Below are 18026 nucleotides of genomic sequence, written 5' to 3' on the forward strand. Positions count from 1 at the left end.
GAACCAGATGAGCTTTAAGGCCCCAACCCAAACCATCCTGTGATTCTATGATTCCCTCTCTGCTGCTCCTCCACTGGGCTCAAGAGCCAGGCACACTCCAGTGTGGTGGCACATCTCCACTAACATTTCAGTCCTCCATCCTATCACCCTGAGCTGTGGGACACTAAAGTCCTATCTTCTGGATTTGCTGTTGCATTTCTTCTTCCTCGTGTCCATCTGCTCATTTTAAGAAGAGGAGCAGCTTCAGAAGCGCAGTTTCCTCGGGAGGACCAGCAAACTCCACACCTTGTGCTGCCAGTCCGGCATTCCTCCCCAGACACACGCCAACGGGAAGCGGTGCTAAAATTCACGCTTTAAACGCCTGGCGTTTCCCGGTTGTACCCAACGCTTGGAAAGCGGGTTGCTGTATTTAATCCCTAGCGAACACTCAACCGCCGTCCGCAGCTCCCGCTTGAGGCGGCACCGAGCAGCAGCAACAGGAGGAGGACAAGGGCAAGGCTCCTCCTCCCCCTCGGTCCCACATCCCTGCCGCTGCCAGGAGCCGCCTCCTCGCTCCCTGCGGCACCGCCCCGTACCCCGTGACGGTCCCGCCCCGGCGGTACCAGCGGGGAGCGGTGGCCCCGCTGGGCGCGGAGGAGCCATGGGTTCAGCGGCGGAGCTGCTGCTGCTGCCGACACCGACACCGCCGCTCGGGGAGTGCGAGCGGGGAGCGCTGGCAGCGCCCGCCCGGCACCGGAGGCGCCAGGAGGAGCAGGTGAGGGGTCCGGGAGGGCGGGTAGCGGCTGCAGGCAGCATCGGGGACGGGGGTGCCCCCGCCGTCAGGCGATGGGGACCCGTGGACGCCTTTTGACTCACCCGTAGCAGCGCCGCTGAGCGGGGCTTATGCAACCCGGCTGCGTGGGGCTGCCCCCGCGGGATGCTAGAGTATATCCCCCCCGTGCTGTGTACCCGCCTGAGCCTCGTTCTTCCCGCCGAGACGCGTAATCCGCGTGAGAGAGGATGGAAACAGGTCGTACACTCGTAGAGGACCAGACTGGAAGGGACCTCGGGGATCATCTGGTCCAACCTCTATAGAGAAATCATGACCTGGGCTAGATGTCCCAGTACCGTGTCCAGCCGAAGTGTTCAGTGTTGGGGAATCCACTGCTTCCTTAGAGAGATTATTCCACTGGTTGATTGTTTTCATTGTGAATAAAAATTTCCTCTCGGGTCCAACTGGAATCTCCAGAGCTTTAACTTGTGCCCATTACCCCTTATCTTTTCCATGTGACTCCCTGTGAAAGGGAGTCTCCGTCTTCTTTGTAGCCACGCTTTAAATACTGGAACATGATGATAAGGTCTCCCCTGAGCCATCTTTTCTCCAGATGTACAAGGGTGGTCCCTGCACAGCAATCACGTGGGAATATCTCCCTGGCAATCATTAAGGTGCTGTTGCCACCCTCTGATAGTTCAGCTCTCAGTCTTTCTTTTAAAGACTTAAATATATCAAGCTTTCAATTGTTTTCTTGCTTCTGAAATTGAATATTGTCATTGGAGAAACACATCCACGCTTTCTTTGATTTGTCTGCATTCTTAAGGGTATGCATTCTTGGGGCATGATGGATGGAAGTGGCCTTTTGCTCAGGAACTGAAAAAAGCTGTGCACATTTCCCTATTGTTAATTGTAAATGGCTTGCCACGCACTCTTTGTTTCTCAGACAGCATTGTCCTGGTGCTTAGACAAAGGCAGAGTTCTTAATACACCTTTATTGATGTTTCATATACAGAAAAACAGAGCACATCCTTTTTCATATTCAGTACTTACATGCAAGAATCCACTCCAAATGCCATGAGCAGTTAAGAGAAATGCAGTAGCACTGATAATTGCACAGGGGCAGACAGAGCTCCTGGAGTACATCCCAAAGTAATTTCCAGACAGTTTTGTTCAATTTCTGAATAATTTCTGTTGAAAATTCTTATAAGATGGTCATGGCTGCACTCAACCATAAGTCAGCCCTTCCACAGACAGAATAGTTTCATATTTGAAAGCATTTGGTAGTACCTGACAGATTTTACAGCCAGAAGTAGGCCACTGCTGGAAGACATTGGTACTGGAGAATTCACTTGTTAACCACTTACGTAAGTCAGTGCATCTTCCTTGTCCCTGTAGAAAAATAGAGCAGAGCAGGGCATGTACCTGAATGCCAGGTAAGGCGGGATGTGCTGAGGGGTGCAGCAGTTCCCCTCTCTGTGTCCACAAGCCCTCCTGCGGATATCGAAGGAGGAGAGTCAGAAACGCACTCTGGCTGCTGTCTTCCCCGAAAAGGAAGGTTTAAAAGTTGCATCAGATCATGTCAGATGTTACTGCTGTCAAACTGGTTGTAACTCCACACTGAGGAGGGACCTCCCTGCAGGTTACCATTGCCTCTCTGTTAGGGATAGGTGTGTAATTGTGGTTCCAGAGGATGGTGCATGCTGAAGAACTGCTTTCCAGTGTTGCCTAAACACATCTTTAAATGAGGTTGGTAAAGCTACTGCTTGGGTGGCTGCAGGGATGCTTGGCTGAGAAGCTCTTCCCACTGTTCTCAGGCACAGGTAGTGATTGTGGCTCTTTCTGACAAGTCAGGGTGTAATGTTAGGATAGCAAGGCAAAAATATTTATATAGACCATTAGGAAGAAAGAGAAGATCCTTCCTGTTTACTGGAAACATTTCACTGTCGTAGCATGGTGTTTCTGCATACTGAGGTGCCAGCAGCTGGGTAAATAAATGACATTTGGAAATAAGGAGTATCAGTTGCCTTTATTTACTATACATAGAGAATGTGAATATCAAATAACAGTAAAAATAATCATAATTTGATTAAATAAGAGTATTTTAGTTTTCTGTTTACAGATGACTAAAGCTAGGTGAGGAGTTAGTGGTATGTACACATGCTGCAGACTTTGACAGAAGGTCCCAGATTGTCATTTCAAGAGCAGCACAGACACACAGCTTCATTTGAAGGGGCTCCTGGTTCATCAAGTCTCAGTTCCCCCTGCCCTTTCTGCTCTCATGGAGGGGCTGTTGCTGAACCCTGCCGTTCCAGCAGGCAGGAATCGTGTTTCCAGGCTGGGTCTTTAGCTGGGGTCTCTCACGGAGGCCTAGCACTGTCCCAGTGTTTGCTGAGGGTGTTTACACTCTTAATGCAACCACTGGTCCTCAGCCTGTTCCTGCTTCATGTTCTCTCATGAAGTATAAATGTGTGTGCCGGCTTAGTGCTGTGTGCTACGCAAAAGAAATAAACTGGTCAAAATGTGTTATGACCATGGTGTAAATTAATTCTCTCAGCTGATGTAAAGCCTGAATGAGAGCAGATCCTTTGGCCTTTTTTGAGAGGACTTTTTGATGAGGATCTGGAGCCTGTAACTTGGGTGTGATTTGTTTTTTTCCCAGTTTCCTCCAAAATAAACTGAGTTTAAGATCACGCCTAGTAACATACTGCTAAAAGAAAACCTTCCTGACAAGTAGGATCTAAAGAATAATATATACACCCTTCAGTGTTTGTTGTTTTTAAAGATAGTAGTCTATAGGAAAGAAATCTATTTACTTAGTGTGAAACCCTCTGGCTTTTGTCTTGTATTGAAGCTCATTATTACATCAGCAAGGACAATGCTTAATGAAATCACTGACAGGTACACTTTTAAAAGAATAGAAGGATAGGTTACTAAATGGTATATGTAACCTTTGGAATGGTTATTGCAGTGCACTATAGAATTGTGTAATTCAGTGATTAGATATAAAAGCTGAACTGGTTGATCATGTGATTAATATCTTTTGTAGGTTTGCATGCAAAGATAATGATTATGTTTACTTTAGTCTTTGAAGCATCACAGAACCTGGGTGGTTTCTTTCACCTGCATTGCACTGCTGTTGTTCACAAGTGGTATGTGAATACAACAGAAGACTCAGCTGCTTCTGAAGCCATAGAAGGAGGTTGGTGTTTCACCCTGAGAGCTCACAATTTATTCCTACCTGTTGGTAGTTACTGCTCAGATGCACAGGAACCTGTCCTGTATTTTCAACATCGTGAGAGTTAAGGACCACAAATCTCCTTCCCTAGCCCACTTTCTAGAGTAGGTTAGCCTTTGTCATACTGTTACAGTCTAAATCTCATCAACACCTATAAATTAAACTGTGAACTAAGGAGAGAAAGGTAACATGTGGGTGAGTGTGTAATAACAAAAGGTGAGGCCACAGGTCTGCACTACAGCAGGACATAAGGTGGTGTTAGCAAGAAACACAACTTTGGAGCTAGGCTTTGTTACAGCAAACAGGGTTCCTGAAAGCCATGTCACTGTGGCTGTCTTCTATACTGAAAATTATCTTTCTGGGCAATAATGGGTTTTAGTCTTTTGTAATCCAAATGGAAGGCAATGGCATAATTCCCAGTTGCTTCAGTGAGGCCAGGATCGCCACCTCATGCTAGTTTAGGATACACAGAATCTGAAGTGCTGTCTGACAGCTAAACTAAAACCAACGCTTCTCCTAGAAAATGTCTAAATCACAGAATGGTTTGTGTTGGAAGGGACCTTAAAGATCATCTAGTTACAAAAAATCAGAGTTAATATGCAATGCCTGTATTCACAAGTAGGTAAATCAGCTTAGACAATCGCATTTTAACCTGACTTTGTAACCCTCTGGGATGTTTTATTATTAATTTGAACAGTGTTTTGTCTCTCTAAGTAAGTGGAGTATTTTATCTAATAATAGATGGCTTCACGTTTAGAGGAGCAATTATAAAAAGTCCTTGGTGTTTCCCTTTGGGAATTATGTTGAAGAGGTGTGAGTGATTTAACTAAGTTCAGGTGTTGAGACTTTTTTAATAAGTTTCCAATGTCACTAGTATTTCTCCAGCATGAAAAGAATGAGCAGAAACAAAACTAGAGGATGATATCGTTGTGGTATCCTTTATGTGTTTCACTGTTCATTGGACTGTAGGACAGATGTGTGCTCTGTTGCCTGGAACGGGATCATTTTGGTTGTAACTCCGTAGAGGCCAAGAATGTTTTAAAGTAAACTTGTATGTATGGAAACTGTGGTGCCTAAGGCTAGAAACCTATTTCTAATTTATTCCACGCCAAGATAATCTGAAAATTGTAGGTTTCTCCTGCTTGCAGTTGCTGGGATTTGTTTCCAAACCAAAACCAGAAATACCTGAGAGAAAGGGCTTAATCCCAAATTTGTTCTGGCTCTACAAATAGTTTAATTCTGCAGACATTCATAGCTACAAAATAATATATGATAATAACTTCTTAAACAGCATTGATGGGGTCTCTGAACCTTAGAAGGATTTGAAGAAAACAGACAAAAGAAATACCCAAAAGCAAGCCCTTCAGACATACCTGTAGCACCTACAGTAGGCAGGATAGTATGCTCTGCTTGAATAATGTGAAGATGCTATTTTATTAAAGAAAAAAGTATTCTGGAGAGAAGTGAATAGATTTTTTTTTTCTCTTTAAAAGGCAAAATGAACTAACAGCTGATGCTTTTCAGCAAGCCAGTGCATTGATACCACACTGGATATACAGTGGATTGCAAGCCTTTTGCTGGGTCAAGCTGAGCAGTTGTAGCGGGGGAACTTTGATGAACAAAATCCTATGGAAATGAAGTATTGTGGGTGTAAGGAAAAGATGGATTAGAAATTGGGTTTGGTCTGGTGTCTATATAAATGGCAACATGGGTGGGAACAAATTTCAGGGACATTACTAAGAGCAAAAGGGAGAGTCTAAACACCAGAGAGAGAAGCAGAACTTAACATGGGGCAGGGGGGTTTCCTCTCCTGTGCTGGGTTCTTGTCTGTGACACTTTCTCGCCTCAAGCTGTATGAGTGGGGAAGTTTACTCCTGAAATTACAGAACTCAACCACAGTCTATTGAGAGAAGCCTCTATTCCTCTTGAAGCCTTCTCTGCCTTATATGTGCACAAGTTCAGTATCTGGAAAAGACTTTTTACCTCCTGAACGCAAAACCACTACTGGTATTTCAAAGTTTGATCCAGCAACTGTTGATCTAAACTTGAGTTGCTGTAAAAGCTGATTAAGGGAATCCAGTGCCGTTGCTTTTTGTATGATGTTGTTGCTTGTTTCTATGGAAACATCTTGTTTCTGTTTTACTAATGTGTCTAGATTCTTGCTGTGGAAAGAAGGTTAACCCAGTCCTCATTTTGAGATTTTATTTAAACTTCCTCTAAATATGACACTTTTGTTGGCAGCAGTTGTAAAGTACTTGAGGTATTAAGAATTTGTCTAGTTTTCGTATATTTGCTTTTTCCCCCCCAGGAGAAACAAGTAAACTTCATTTGTCTTGTTTTTCATTTGGAAGTGAGGCTTTTTCTCCCTCATTTTCTAATCTAGTCATCTTTTCATATTTAAAGATTAGATTAAATCAGATTAAAAATAGCCTAGAGAAATGAACCTGTTTGTTGCTTTTTTTTCCTGCAGACAGTTGAAATTAATCTTAATAATCAGTCTCCTGGCTGGCTATCAAGATCTCTTCACTGTTTACATTCACAAGGTCAAATGCTAATTGTTAGTTTGATGCTAGCAAAGGATTGTGAGGGGATAACGATCTCTTCCTGCTATAGTAGGAAAGGAGGAAAATCAGAAACATTTCCAATAAAATCATTTGCTGTTCTTGGGCAAATTTCACTTTCTTTTAGGTAAACATATGGAACATTTTTAAGCCTGAGAAGGCAGGGTGAAATCCTGGTTGCATGCCAGATGTTACTAGTAATGAAACTGTCTAGTTTGCATATGTGGAGGAACAGGAGGCAGAAAGCCTGCACCCAGCCAACTCAGGCACCCAGGATTTTGTGCTGGTACCCTGCCATGGGGTAAGGCTGTGGTTTGCAGAAAGAGGAGGCCACAACCTAGGAACTTGCTGTTCGCTGTGAATCTCCAAAGCCTGTCCATGACAGTAGGCAGAGTGGTCAGCAGGTTGAGTACTAGCAGGATGGGGCAATTCATTCCTCTGGGATTTACAGTGCTGGCTGCCTAACTACCAGACATTTGTAGCTGTATGTTGACTGTACGTGTCCCTGTCTGCACCCAGCAGAAGTTGGTCTCTTATTTTGGAGAGGAGGGAACTTGTGGTTTCTTCCGTCCTGCGCTCCGTCATCTGCTCACTTTCTTCTTGTATCTTTCTGCAAGACAAGACTGAGTTTGAAGTATTTTCAGTTTTGGTTTGTATCCTCTAAAAGGAGATGACTTTGTGAGGCTCTCTCTGCTGAACGTTAAATGCTCCAGCTTTCAAAATACAGGAGTATTTTTCAGCAAGTAAGCAAGTTCCTAAAGTCACATCTCAGAGGCTTTTTTGACATTTAAGTGGCTATGGGCTTCAGCTATCAGACACACCACCTGTTCCCTGGAGTAAAAATAAACATGACCAGAGTAAAATAGATAGAGAGCAGTTAAATACTGCAGAGAAACCTTTTATTTGGGGGAAAAAATGGAAGGGTGTGGGTGGGCGTGTAAATGTGAGCTCCCTCATTATGCCTTGTATTTTTAACATCTCATTTGGAAGTTGTTAAACTCTCAAAAGTTTGCTGCTAAGCTCAAAAGGGGTTTGTTTTCTATCTAATGTAGAAATAATTCTTTTAAATATGCCATCTCTTTCTTTCCTTTTTAGCTGTAGATGTGACCGATCGATTGGCATGTTACAAACAGTTCGGAGGAGCTGCTGCTCTTCTGTGTTAGAAATTATCTGTATGGATTCATTTATTCCCACTCTTCTCTCTCTCTGCCTTCCTTGCCCAGCAGCATTTTTTCGACTTCAAAATCACAGGCTTTTACATGGAGAGCAGTTATTTTCCTAGTCCATTGGCCTTTTCTCTTCCATTACCTGAGTTCATGTTTGTGTAATGCCCTTTTCGATAGCTGATGCAAGAAAGAAACTGGTAGACTTGTACTCATCCCAGTGCTCTTGTCAGGCGGAGTGTGGGGTGAGCAACAGAAGACTGCTGGGTGTCTTCAATTCATTACTCATTCAGTATTGGAAGAGGAATGTTACCTGGTTTGTTCTGAAGGGTCTTGTGCCGTCAGAGTAGTTGAATGGTTTTTAATTTCATTTAACAAAACAGTGTGGATCTTTAGGTGGAACAGGTTTCTTATGTTCATCTACTCTCTCCCCCCATGGAATTAGGCTGTTGAACTTCACCCAGTTATTTTCATTCAAGTCAGTTGCCTAGATTTCTAGATTTATTTTTTTTTTTCAACACCTACAAAACAATCCAAAAGTGAAAAAAAAACCAACCCACAACTCAACATCCTTAGGCTGAGTTTGGAAAACTGTTGACCAAACTGCTGCTTCAGCAGATGAAATGCCTGGAAGGCAGGACCGTAATTACAGCCATTCTCACAGTTAGTGCAGTGCTGAGGTTATAGGACTGAGAGTTGTAGTTGCTTTAGAGTCATTTGTGGTCCTCCCAGACAGTTCATCCAGCCCATTGCTGCCTTTCCTGGTGGCCCCAGAGCACCTCATCACATAGCCTTGTGTCAAAGTTTGTGATGAAGCAGGGTTGTCTTTCTTCCAGAAGGCTGGCAGGAGGCACTGGCTACAGCTGCTGGAGCAGCTTGTGCTCCTCTTTTCAGGACACTTTCTTCTTTCCAGGATAAGCGCTGGCAGGGTTAGCAACCCTGAGCACACAGAGATTCACCTACACAGAGATGCTGCAGTAGTTTGTCATGTGTGATCCGTGTGTGGCCAGCAAACCCATCACATCCATCAAGTGTGGGGTGTCCTGAGCGTGAGCACCAGGCTCTGTTGCTTGCCAAGGAAAGTGCTGCAGCAGCAGTTGGACCCTGGAGAGAAGCTGCAGCGGCTTCCAGGGAGAGCTGGTTGGCAATGCTGTATAAGGGCATCTAGTCTTTGTGTCAGGACATCATTGGTACTGTCCTTCAGTGAGTTAGCATTGCTGGTAGCAGAGAAATGCTACATCTGTGATGAGAGAGCATTCCATGTTCTCTTTATCTACAGGGTAGGTTTGTGTCCCCTTTGGATCCATTTCTCTTCTGCAGCCTCCAAGGGTTTGGCAAAGTCACCTGTGATCTGCAAATGGAACTATGTGCTCCCAGCAATTTGAGGGGAAAAGACCTTGAACTGGCTACCTTAGAATAACTGGAATAATATCCCCAGGGAAGTAGTGAATTCCCTAACACTGGACACTTCAGATTTGGCTGGGCAGGGTATTGGGAAATCTATACTAGTTATGGTTTGCCTATAAAGGCTGGACCAGCTGATCCTTGAGAATCCTTCTAACCTGGTTATTCTATGATTCATTATACTTAGGAGGCTCAGATGGGTCAGCTTTAAACAGTTACGGAAAGTTCAGTTCTAACTTGATCCTTCTGCCCTCAAATGAAGCATATGAATCATTGCAAAGATGGTTTATTTGGGTGGGGTTGGGAGTGTATGTTCTTAGGGGATCTCTTGTTTCTCTGCATGGTCAAAACAGCCTCGATGGGAAGAAAAAGTTCCTGCTGTCAAACTGGAGTGGTGTGACCTCTGCTCATGACTTACCATGTGCTTTCCTGAATTTAGGCAGCAGTGAGTTTGAGTGAATGTGGTGGAAATTTGCCATAAACAAGGGCAGTCAGTGGTCAGAACACTTGTTCATCATCAACACAACACAAAATTACATACCTGGTAAAGCCACAGATGGCCATTCATTGGGTTCAGCAGGCTGACTATACTTCTGATACATTCTTTTTTAGCTTCATTTAGCACACAGGGAAGCCTCTTTCTTCTTCAGAAATAATCCCTTGTGTGTTTATTGGGTGAGTGTCTTTCCATCAGTTGGAGGAAGGATGGGAGAGAAGTTCAGGAAACAGTACTGCTGTTCCTCTCCTTTCAGGAGATACTTTGGCCATGTCTCCATCTACATCCAGCTGGATCTCTGGCTGCACTTCTGCTCCCCCTGCCCCTCTGAATTTCTTCATCATGCCTGTCTTTCTTTGAAAGAGGGAGGAAAGGAAAACAAACTACTACAGGAAGCAGACCTCTCTTATGCTCCTTCCTGAATTGTGGCAAATGAATTCTGGGGGTGCCCCCAGAGTTGGCTATGAGGAGAACTGCTGCTGTAAAGGCCTTGAAACTGTGATTTCTTGGTTGCTAGTGCAGGTACAGAAATTCCATCTGCTTCCTCTTGATATGCAAAAGAAAATACGGAAGTTATGAAGCCAAAACTGAGTTGCTGATTTTTAAAACTAGCAACTTAAAACAGGAACTTACTTTGCCTTTAACTGAAGCAGCTCTATTGGAATAGGAGGCTGCTCAGAATAGTATCTTTCTCTTTCCATATTTTTCTTTTATGGTAGTGTCTATGTCAAGCTTCAGGCTGATTCAGCAAGATTTAGTATGGAAATAGTCTTATGGAAATGAAGAGTCAGCTGGGAACTGTGTGCTTGCTGAAGAAAAGCAATTTCAAATAACACTTGGAAAAGTACTTACGGGAAAAAAGTAGTATTTGGTTCTGAGGATACAGTTTGAGATCTACTGGCACACACGAGGACTGCATGCTGGTTTACTATCACCCTGAAAATCAGTGAGAAAACTTCCAGCTGCTAGCTTATTTAGTACTTGTTAACAGTCTGGAGTCTTGTAACATTACTGGTGTTTGCCCTAATGGTTCTGGTTTAGGTGCACCTCTGAGGAAATGTGTTTGTCCAGCATGTGGAATATTATGCAAGAGTAAAGAAAAATACACCATCTGGGTTTTACAGCTGATCATCTGTTTTCAGGTTCACTTGGTTTTGCTGAGTTGCCTGAAGCAAGACATACTCAGACTGAATTAACTGAAGCCGACTTTGAAATCTTGAGCATTTCCATGATCATTCTGAATGGTTTTGTAAGCTCTTGAAACTGTTTAGGAGAAATAACTTGACACTTGTTTTGTAATGAAGCATACACTTGTCCTCCTGTGCCTAGAGGCTTGCTGTGTGTAATTGCTTTAGGAATTCATGAATCTACCCTTGTTTGAGTAGGAGAAGGTGTGATAAAGTCTTGCTTTAAAAAGCAAATAAGACCTTGAGAGCCTGAGTAAGGTGGAATTTACTCTGTGCCCTGCTCAAGAGACCGCACAACTTCATGCTGTTAGCTTATCAAAGCAGAATGGGGCTGCTACGGAAATCCTGCAGGTTACAGCTGCCTCATACCATGAGAGACATTGTCAGTGTGGACACGTACAGTTAATCATGATTAGCTGGGCCAGTGAGATGGAGCTTCCTTGCCACTGCTGTGCTCCCTTGTTCTGTATGAAGGCTTCCAGGGTGTTAACCAAGTACCGTTCATAATCCAGAGGCAAAGAAGTGGTTTGTTTGTTTCTTCTCTCCTGGTTGCAGTGGCCACTGGTTCAAAGCCTAAGTGACTTTGCTAGAGAATGCAGTGATTTCTCCTGCACACGTCAACTGTTTCTCCCAGAAGTGGCCTCTGCACCACTTCATGCTAGCTGCACTCTGATCCCCCCTGCCGCCATCCCACAGGGATATGCTCCCTGTATTCTCTGCATGCAGGAAGCAAACTAATACATTTTCCCTTCCCAGCACATCCTTTTCCCTAATTGGTGTGATGGACATACTACTTAGGCTAATAGTTTGCCTCACTGTGCTCTTTGGGATTAGTGGGATGAGAGTTCCTGTAATAGCACCGTCTTCCTGCATGGCAAGCCCCCAGCCCTGCTGAGTCTGCAGCAGCTCGAAGAGGCTCTGCCTTTCATGAAGAGACTAATCTTTAGGGATTACTGAGGAAACAACACTTACTGGAATTAAATAAAGCACAGTTAAAACCAAAATGCTGAAAACGAGGGGGGAGAAAACAATGTCAGCCTGAGAAGTGGGCTGGAAAGAGGCAGGACAGTGACTATCAACACATAACCTCCAGAAAAACTGAGCACAATATTCATTACTATTTAGGCTTAGTGCACCTTTCTGTTTCTGGGATTCAGTACTGAAGCTTAAGACAAAGCCTTTATGAATAAGCAAACAAAATACCCAAGCACATGCAGCTGGTGGACTGTAAGGGTTTTGTTGGTGTCTTTTTCAGTAGCATCTGTGATGCTTTACCCAGCCTTTATTTAGTCAGAAGGTTCTTCATTATGGCATAAAGTCTAGCCTACCTTAGGTCTTCAGTGGATGTTACTCTGTGAGTATGGGAATTCACTTTATTACTTGCTCTCCAATGAAGAGCCTGCCACTGCTGTGGGAAGGAATCGCTGTTTCTCCAGTGAGACCAGGGATGCAGAATAGCTTTCATCTTTGAAGACAAAACTGAAGATACATGTTTGCTTTGAATCAAGGAATAGACTAATGGCAGAGAGTTTGCAGGCCATTTGTTGGACCTATTGATTAGCTGACTGAAGTATTGATGAATACCTGCTGCATGTGTTTTCATTGCTGCCTAATGGAAGGATTAGAAAACTCATGTTCACCATCTTGAAAGTGTGTTCACGATGTCACACCCAAACACAAGGCAGTGAGGTTTTGTGCAAAGGATCTCTGAACACTGAAGAAGGTGAAATGAGATTTCAAGCTCTAATCTAGTTACAATTTACATGTTGAAATAGTCACATGTTTTACGCAGTGATATTTAAATGTGGCATCCTTATCTAAAGATATGCTTTTGCTTTCCTATGCATTTACCCCATCATTTTTCTTCTGGGAAGAAGTGCAGTGCTTGTTTCCCTTCCCCTTTGCTTTTCTGTACCACCACTTTGTGTCTGTGTGGCCCTTGGGTCTGTCTTTCTTTGCCTGACTTTCATAGCTTTCTACGCCAGCACTGGGATGGATGTTTGCCTCTTTCCTGGTTGAATCCAGTATCCCTCTTTCCTTTAGTTCCCTGCTTTGGTGCAAAATACTTTATAGTTCATGCTTAATAGTGTTGCGTTGTTCTCATGGTTCTGAAGATACTCTGGAAATAATTTCTAACAAATCTACTTCAGTCAGATCTCCTTCCTGGAATCACAGGCATCATCACCTAATTCATTTTGGTTGACCTGACATCTGTGTTGCACAAAGAGGTAATATGCATGACCTACAGGAGAGCTTTCTTATCCCTCTAGAGTGGCATCTGGAGGGGAGACAGGCTGTTGTATGATTGTAAGATCACTTCAGATGTCCCAACTTTGGACAAGTGAGTGTCGTCCTTAATGTTGTACTGAAGTCACAAGCTATCTAACATCCCAGTTTGGAATAACTATATTGCATGGATATCTTAGTTATACTCATTCAAATAGAAACAGCTGAGACTTGTTCAGAATCACAGTAATAGGAACTGATTGCATGACTGATATTTCTTAATTTTGTCTTCTTTTTGCAGGTCCAACAAGGACAAAGAAATCACACTGCAGAACCTGTAATAGATGACTATAAAAAAATGGGGACTCTATTTGGCGAACTAAACAAAAGCCTCATCAGAATAGGCTTCACAAGGATGTACTTTGGAGAACGGATAGTAGAGCCTGTAATAATTATATTCTTCTGGGTCATGCTCTGGTTTCTTGGCCTACAAGCTCTTGGACTGGTTGCTGTTCTGTGCCTTGTCATTATTTATGTACAACAGTGAAATCTTATGTACACTGTTCACATAAGGTATTTCAACACTGTCACTGTGTCAGTGGATTTATGACTTTAAGTGAAAGGGTGGCATATCAAAAGCTGCAATTCTTTCAATTGCATTTTGTTGAAGTTTCAATGTTTGGGACAAGGAGGACTAAAATGATGCATTTTAAGCAGTCAGCAGTGCCCTACTGTTTCTTTGAAGGGCAAAAAATTACATGTTTGTAAAATAATGGTGTCCAGCATACTGTTTTCTGCATTCTTGGGGCCTTAGTCCAAGGACTGGCTTTTTGTCATTGCCCTCTCCCCCCTGCAATGTTCTTGCTTAGTATATGGAAAATTTCCTGCCTGGTTTTACAAGGACACTCGATGTAAGTGTCCTGTTTCAGTGTTGTGAGGGGCTCATGTGCTGTTTGTTCCCTGAGTCTGCCTAACCGGCTCGTTTTTTGCTGAAAAGGTAAATCTGCACGAGGGAGGTTTGCTAGCAAACAGACCTGCAATGACAAATGGTCATAAGGTGAATGCAACTTCCTGACACAAAAGCATCTTTGGTTAGTATAGTTTATAACAAGCTTGCCCTTCGGAAACAAGCTATGCCAGCAAAATTCTTTTATACTAATATTAGTAGCTTCCCACAAGGCTTCAGCTGTTGTTCAGGAGTAATCACAGTCCTGTGTTGGCCACATGGTCTAATGTAGCTCTGCCATGTGTTTGGAAATGTACTCTGCTCCTGCTGCTATTTTTCTTTCTCTTTTTTAATACTTGCTCTTTCCCCCAGCCCTCCTGCTGAAGGTAAATATCTGGATAATTCATGGACTTTGTAGGTAGTTACAGCTGCAGTGTTGGAGAGCCGCCATTCCAGTTGGCAATACTAGATGGAATATTGTCTGCTTCCTCTGGGTCGCATGTGAAGTGTCTTGAGCATCCAGATAGATATCAGACCAGATCTCTTAAAACTTCCCTGATTTGCTGCAATGTGGACCAAACACGAGCTGGAAGCCTTTTGTACATAAACAGATCTGTTTCCTCATGCAATGCAAGAATGTAGTTGAAATTGGGTGGTCATTTTATGATGATTCATTTTCACACTAGACAACAAAAAGGCATATCTGCAGTTGCATGTCACAGGTAACAGAAATGGGAGAATCGGATATACACATTCAAGAGTAGGTGCAAAATGTACTCTGGCTCCTAGGGAGCCAGTGCGAATACTCAGTACACCAGGGGTGTACTGGGTATTTCCAAGTTGAATGTGCTCATTTAAAGAAAACAGTAAAATGAGACACTCTTTACTGAAGAGGCTACAAATTTAATAACTTTTAGTAAGAAACCTAATTGCAAAATAGAATTCTTCTGTGGTAGAGCAAAATTATAAATTTATACGACATAATAGATATGAAATGTACAGAAAACTACTTAACTTTTTGCAGTGACTTTTTTCCTAAACATTTTTATACTAGCAGGGATCAACAATAGATTAGTTGAAAATGCTTCTTATCCAGAGGCTTTTGAAGTTAAGGAGAGCTTCTCTATGGTCCCAGTCCTGCAACTGGATTCTCAAGGCTGTTTTGTGCCTACATGGATCATGTTGGTTGCTGAGCTCTGTTTCCAAGACCTTTGGCACCAGTCCTCATGGACTTTCCTATTAGTGAAATAAGTGTGATTTAGGGCAGTGAACATGAACTTTAAACTCTGTCTGTACCTAAATACTATCTGTAGATAGCCTTTGTAAGGAATGAATTACGTACATTTTGAGGAGCTTGGTCTCCTCTCCAGGTCTTCACATGAGGCCCAGCTGTGTGTTCAGATGGCAACCTGCATTCATTGGTCCCTACTTAGGTAGTTATGCTGGTGGCAGAGAAATGTTTGACAACAGAAGATGTTCTGGATACAGGGCTTTGTTACTCTCAGCTGGAAGTCCCAAAGCAAACTGCAAATACAGGCTGAACTCAGAGGCAGGAGCTCTGTACTCACAAGTGCCTAGGGATAAACTTTGGTTTTGTTTCAAGTCCCTTAGAAAGCAGAGCATCTGTTTACACCTTTGTATATTTGTATAGCTACAGCAGTGGATTTATATGTGTTCTTCCCCTAGACCCTTTTGTGTAAAGGCTGTACTACAAAAGCATCTTGTCATTTAAAAAAAAAAAAGAAAATCCTTCTTTTCTCTCCACAATCAAGTTATTGTGCAGAGGATCTCATCCAGTTTATCTCATCCTGTAGGAAAAAGTCTCTGTTATATCCTTGTTCTGATAGTACTCTTGTGTAAAGCTGCTGTGCTGTGAGATGGCATGTAGCATTTCCTTGAAGTTGTGATTTTGCTGTGTACATAATGAATGGGAAACAGTGACCCCAGGGTGTGACTGACAGGTTCAGTGAGGACATTGCTTATATGCATGTAACCTTTTAGTATGTGCATAACTATGACTGTTTCACTCATGAAATCATTTCAGTTGTTCTCCCTGTGTTTATGTTTGTGTACATGTACTCTAGGGAAAGGTACCTTTTGGACTGAGACTGTGTACAAGTGAATGTTTATATGGTTTTTCTTAAGGGTAAATTACTTCATGTTGTCCTTCTACGAAGTTTTTAACTTTTAAAAATGTGAAAAAATAGCGCTAATAGTTAGGTTGACTGAAAATGAAATAATGTATTGCATGGAAGATACCCCTTGCCCGTTTGGTTTCATACATTCCATTGTATAGAAGAACTTGCACAGAATCATCGGTTGTAATTTTGTGCTATTGCTGTACTATTTCCCTGTCATTTGCAGGAAAGGAAAAAAAAGGGGACTGGGATAGAATCAGACATAAAGAGTGAAAAATTTAATGTGGTGAAATGATGCATATATGTGTCAGAAAAAATATGATCATAAACATTTGCCAAAATTGAGGTTGGAATGGGTGACCAGTCCTCGCATTGTGTTCTTCCTTTCATCCAGATGTAGCTTCAAGGCAGAGGAAGCACCAACCTTTCAAAGGCTATCCCTAGCAAAAATACCAGGAAGATAATGGAAAAAAAAAAGAAAAAAGACAACTTCACTGCTGTCTGTATAGTGAAAAGTGATAATGTTATATATATTGGTATAGATGATGATTATTCTTGATAGAACCGAAAGCACCTTTATGCATCTGTGTGTAGAGCTGTATGAAGGAACTATGTCCCTTAAATCTGTGTTAAACAACAAATGATGTCATTCCAGTTGGTCCGTGTAACATATTGAAAGCTTTTTACATAACCTGTATTTTAAAGGACGGGCTCTTCAGTACTGTTTCGCAGCCACCAAATGCATATGTGTTTGAACTACTGTGTACAGAGAAGAAGCTCTGCATGTAGGAGAATCTTGGAGAACCTATTTGCACTGAAAAAATCATCACATCGAACCTGTCCATATTAAAAGGAAAACCCCTATTTCTTAAAAAGTCTGTATAAAATGAATCCTGTGGAAAGCACTTTGTTACTCTTTCTAATAAAAACGTTGCCATCAATGAGAACTGTGAATTCTTTATGGTGATTTGTTTAGGGTTACTTGACTCCTTTTGAAATACGATAGTCCCAGATAACATGGGGCAGCATTCAGATATCCACTGTAATTGGTTAACTTGCAGTTAGTGGAGAAACAAATCTACTTTAAACTGTTCATTCTTTTCTTTCTGCAGGTCAGAAGGGTGTTCATTCTGCCAGACACAAGTGTTACCTGTGTTGTTCAGGATGCACAGTGAGTTAAGTAGTACAGGTTTTCTAAAAGTAGCAAAGCTGAATTTTGGTCCTTCAGACTGTGCACAAAGTAAGACTCGCTGCTTGAATAAATTCAAGCCTTCAGGTTTTATTTCCAATACAGTATCTTGGTCATGCCTTTTATCGAATGCATGCAAATTCAGGAACAGCCTGTCTTTGATTCTTTAATTCTTTGCATCCTGTGCTTTGTTCTAAGCTTTGGAAGCTTATTTTTTAGCCTCTCCCTTCTTGTTATTTTTCTCCTTTCACTCTAGTGTTGCCTTTTCTGAGGCCGTTCACCTAGAACAGTCTGTCTGTGCCCAAGGGTTCAGGCTTTTTCAGCATTCAGTCATCTTAAAACCTACCTAGACGGACAATCTATTTTCAGTTGGATTTTATGTTTTACAGCATGCCTGATTAACACAGGAGGGGAGGAAACTACAGACAGGATTTTAAATAATATGCATATGGTGGTAGTCACTTCTTTTTTACAGTGCCTATCTGTTAGCTTAGATGAAGGTTACAAAACTGTGATTTGCAGTTGCCAAAGGTCCAAGAGAGTGTCGCAGCTCTGCCGGGTAAAGGACTGCTGGTAGGTTGGCACCAGGATTTTGAGAATAAATGGGTCAAGCAGCATGTAGCTTAGGGTTGTTTCAAGCACATGCAGGTGGGTAGGTTGCTAACTTGCCTTAACTCCTGCCAAAGTTGTTTCTTTCAACAACTGTCTCCCAAGTGCATATAAAATC

At 42.5% G+C, this 18026-nt stretch overlaps 1 protein-coding gene across 1 annotated transcript; it reads left to right on the top strand.

Annotated features, from left to right (window-relative positions):
- The first annotated feature begins 607 nt into the window (after positions 1–607).
- Positions 608–17057, top strand: FAM241A (family with sequence similarity 241 member A). Its single transcript, XM_034064972.1, has 2 exons — positions 608–754; positions 13328–17057. The coding sequence occupies exons 1-2, from the start codon at positions 641–643 to the stop codon at positions 13571–13573; spliced, it is 360 nt and encodes a 119-aa protein (XP_033920863.1). The 5' UTR covers positions 608–640; the 3' UTR covers positions 13574–17057.
- The last annotated feature ends 969 nt before the right edge of the window (positions 17058–18026 follow it).

Source organism: Melopsittacus undulatus, chromosome 7, assembly GCF_012275295.1.
Source record: "Melopsittacus undulatus isolate bMelUnd1 chromosome 7, bMelUnd1.mat.Z, whole genome shotgun sequence".
Classification (NCBI taxonomy): domain Eukaryota; kingdom Metazoa; phylum Chordata; class Aves; order Psittaciformes; family Psittaculidae; genus Melopsittacus; species Melopsittacus undulatus.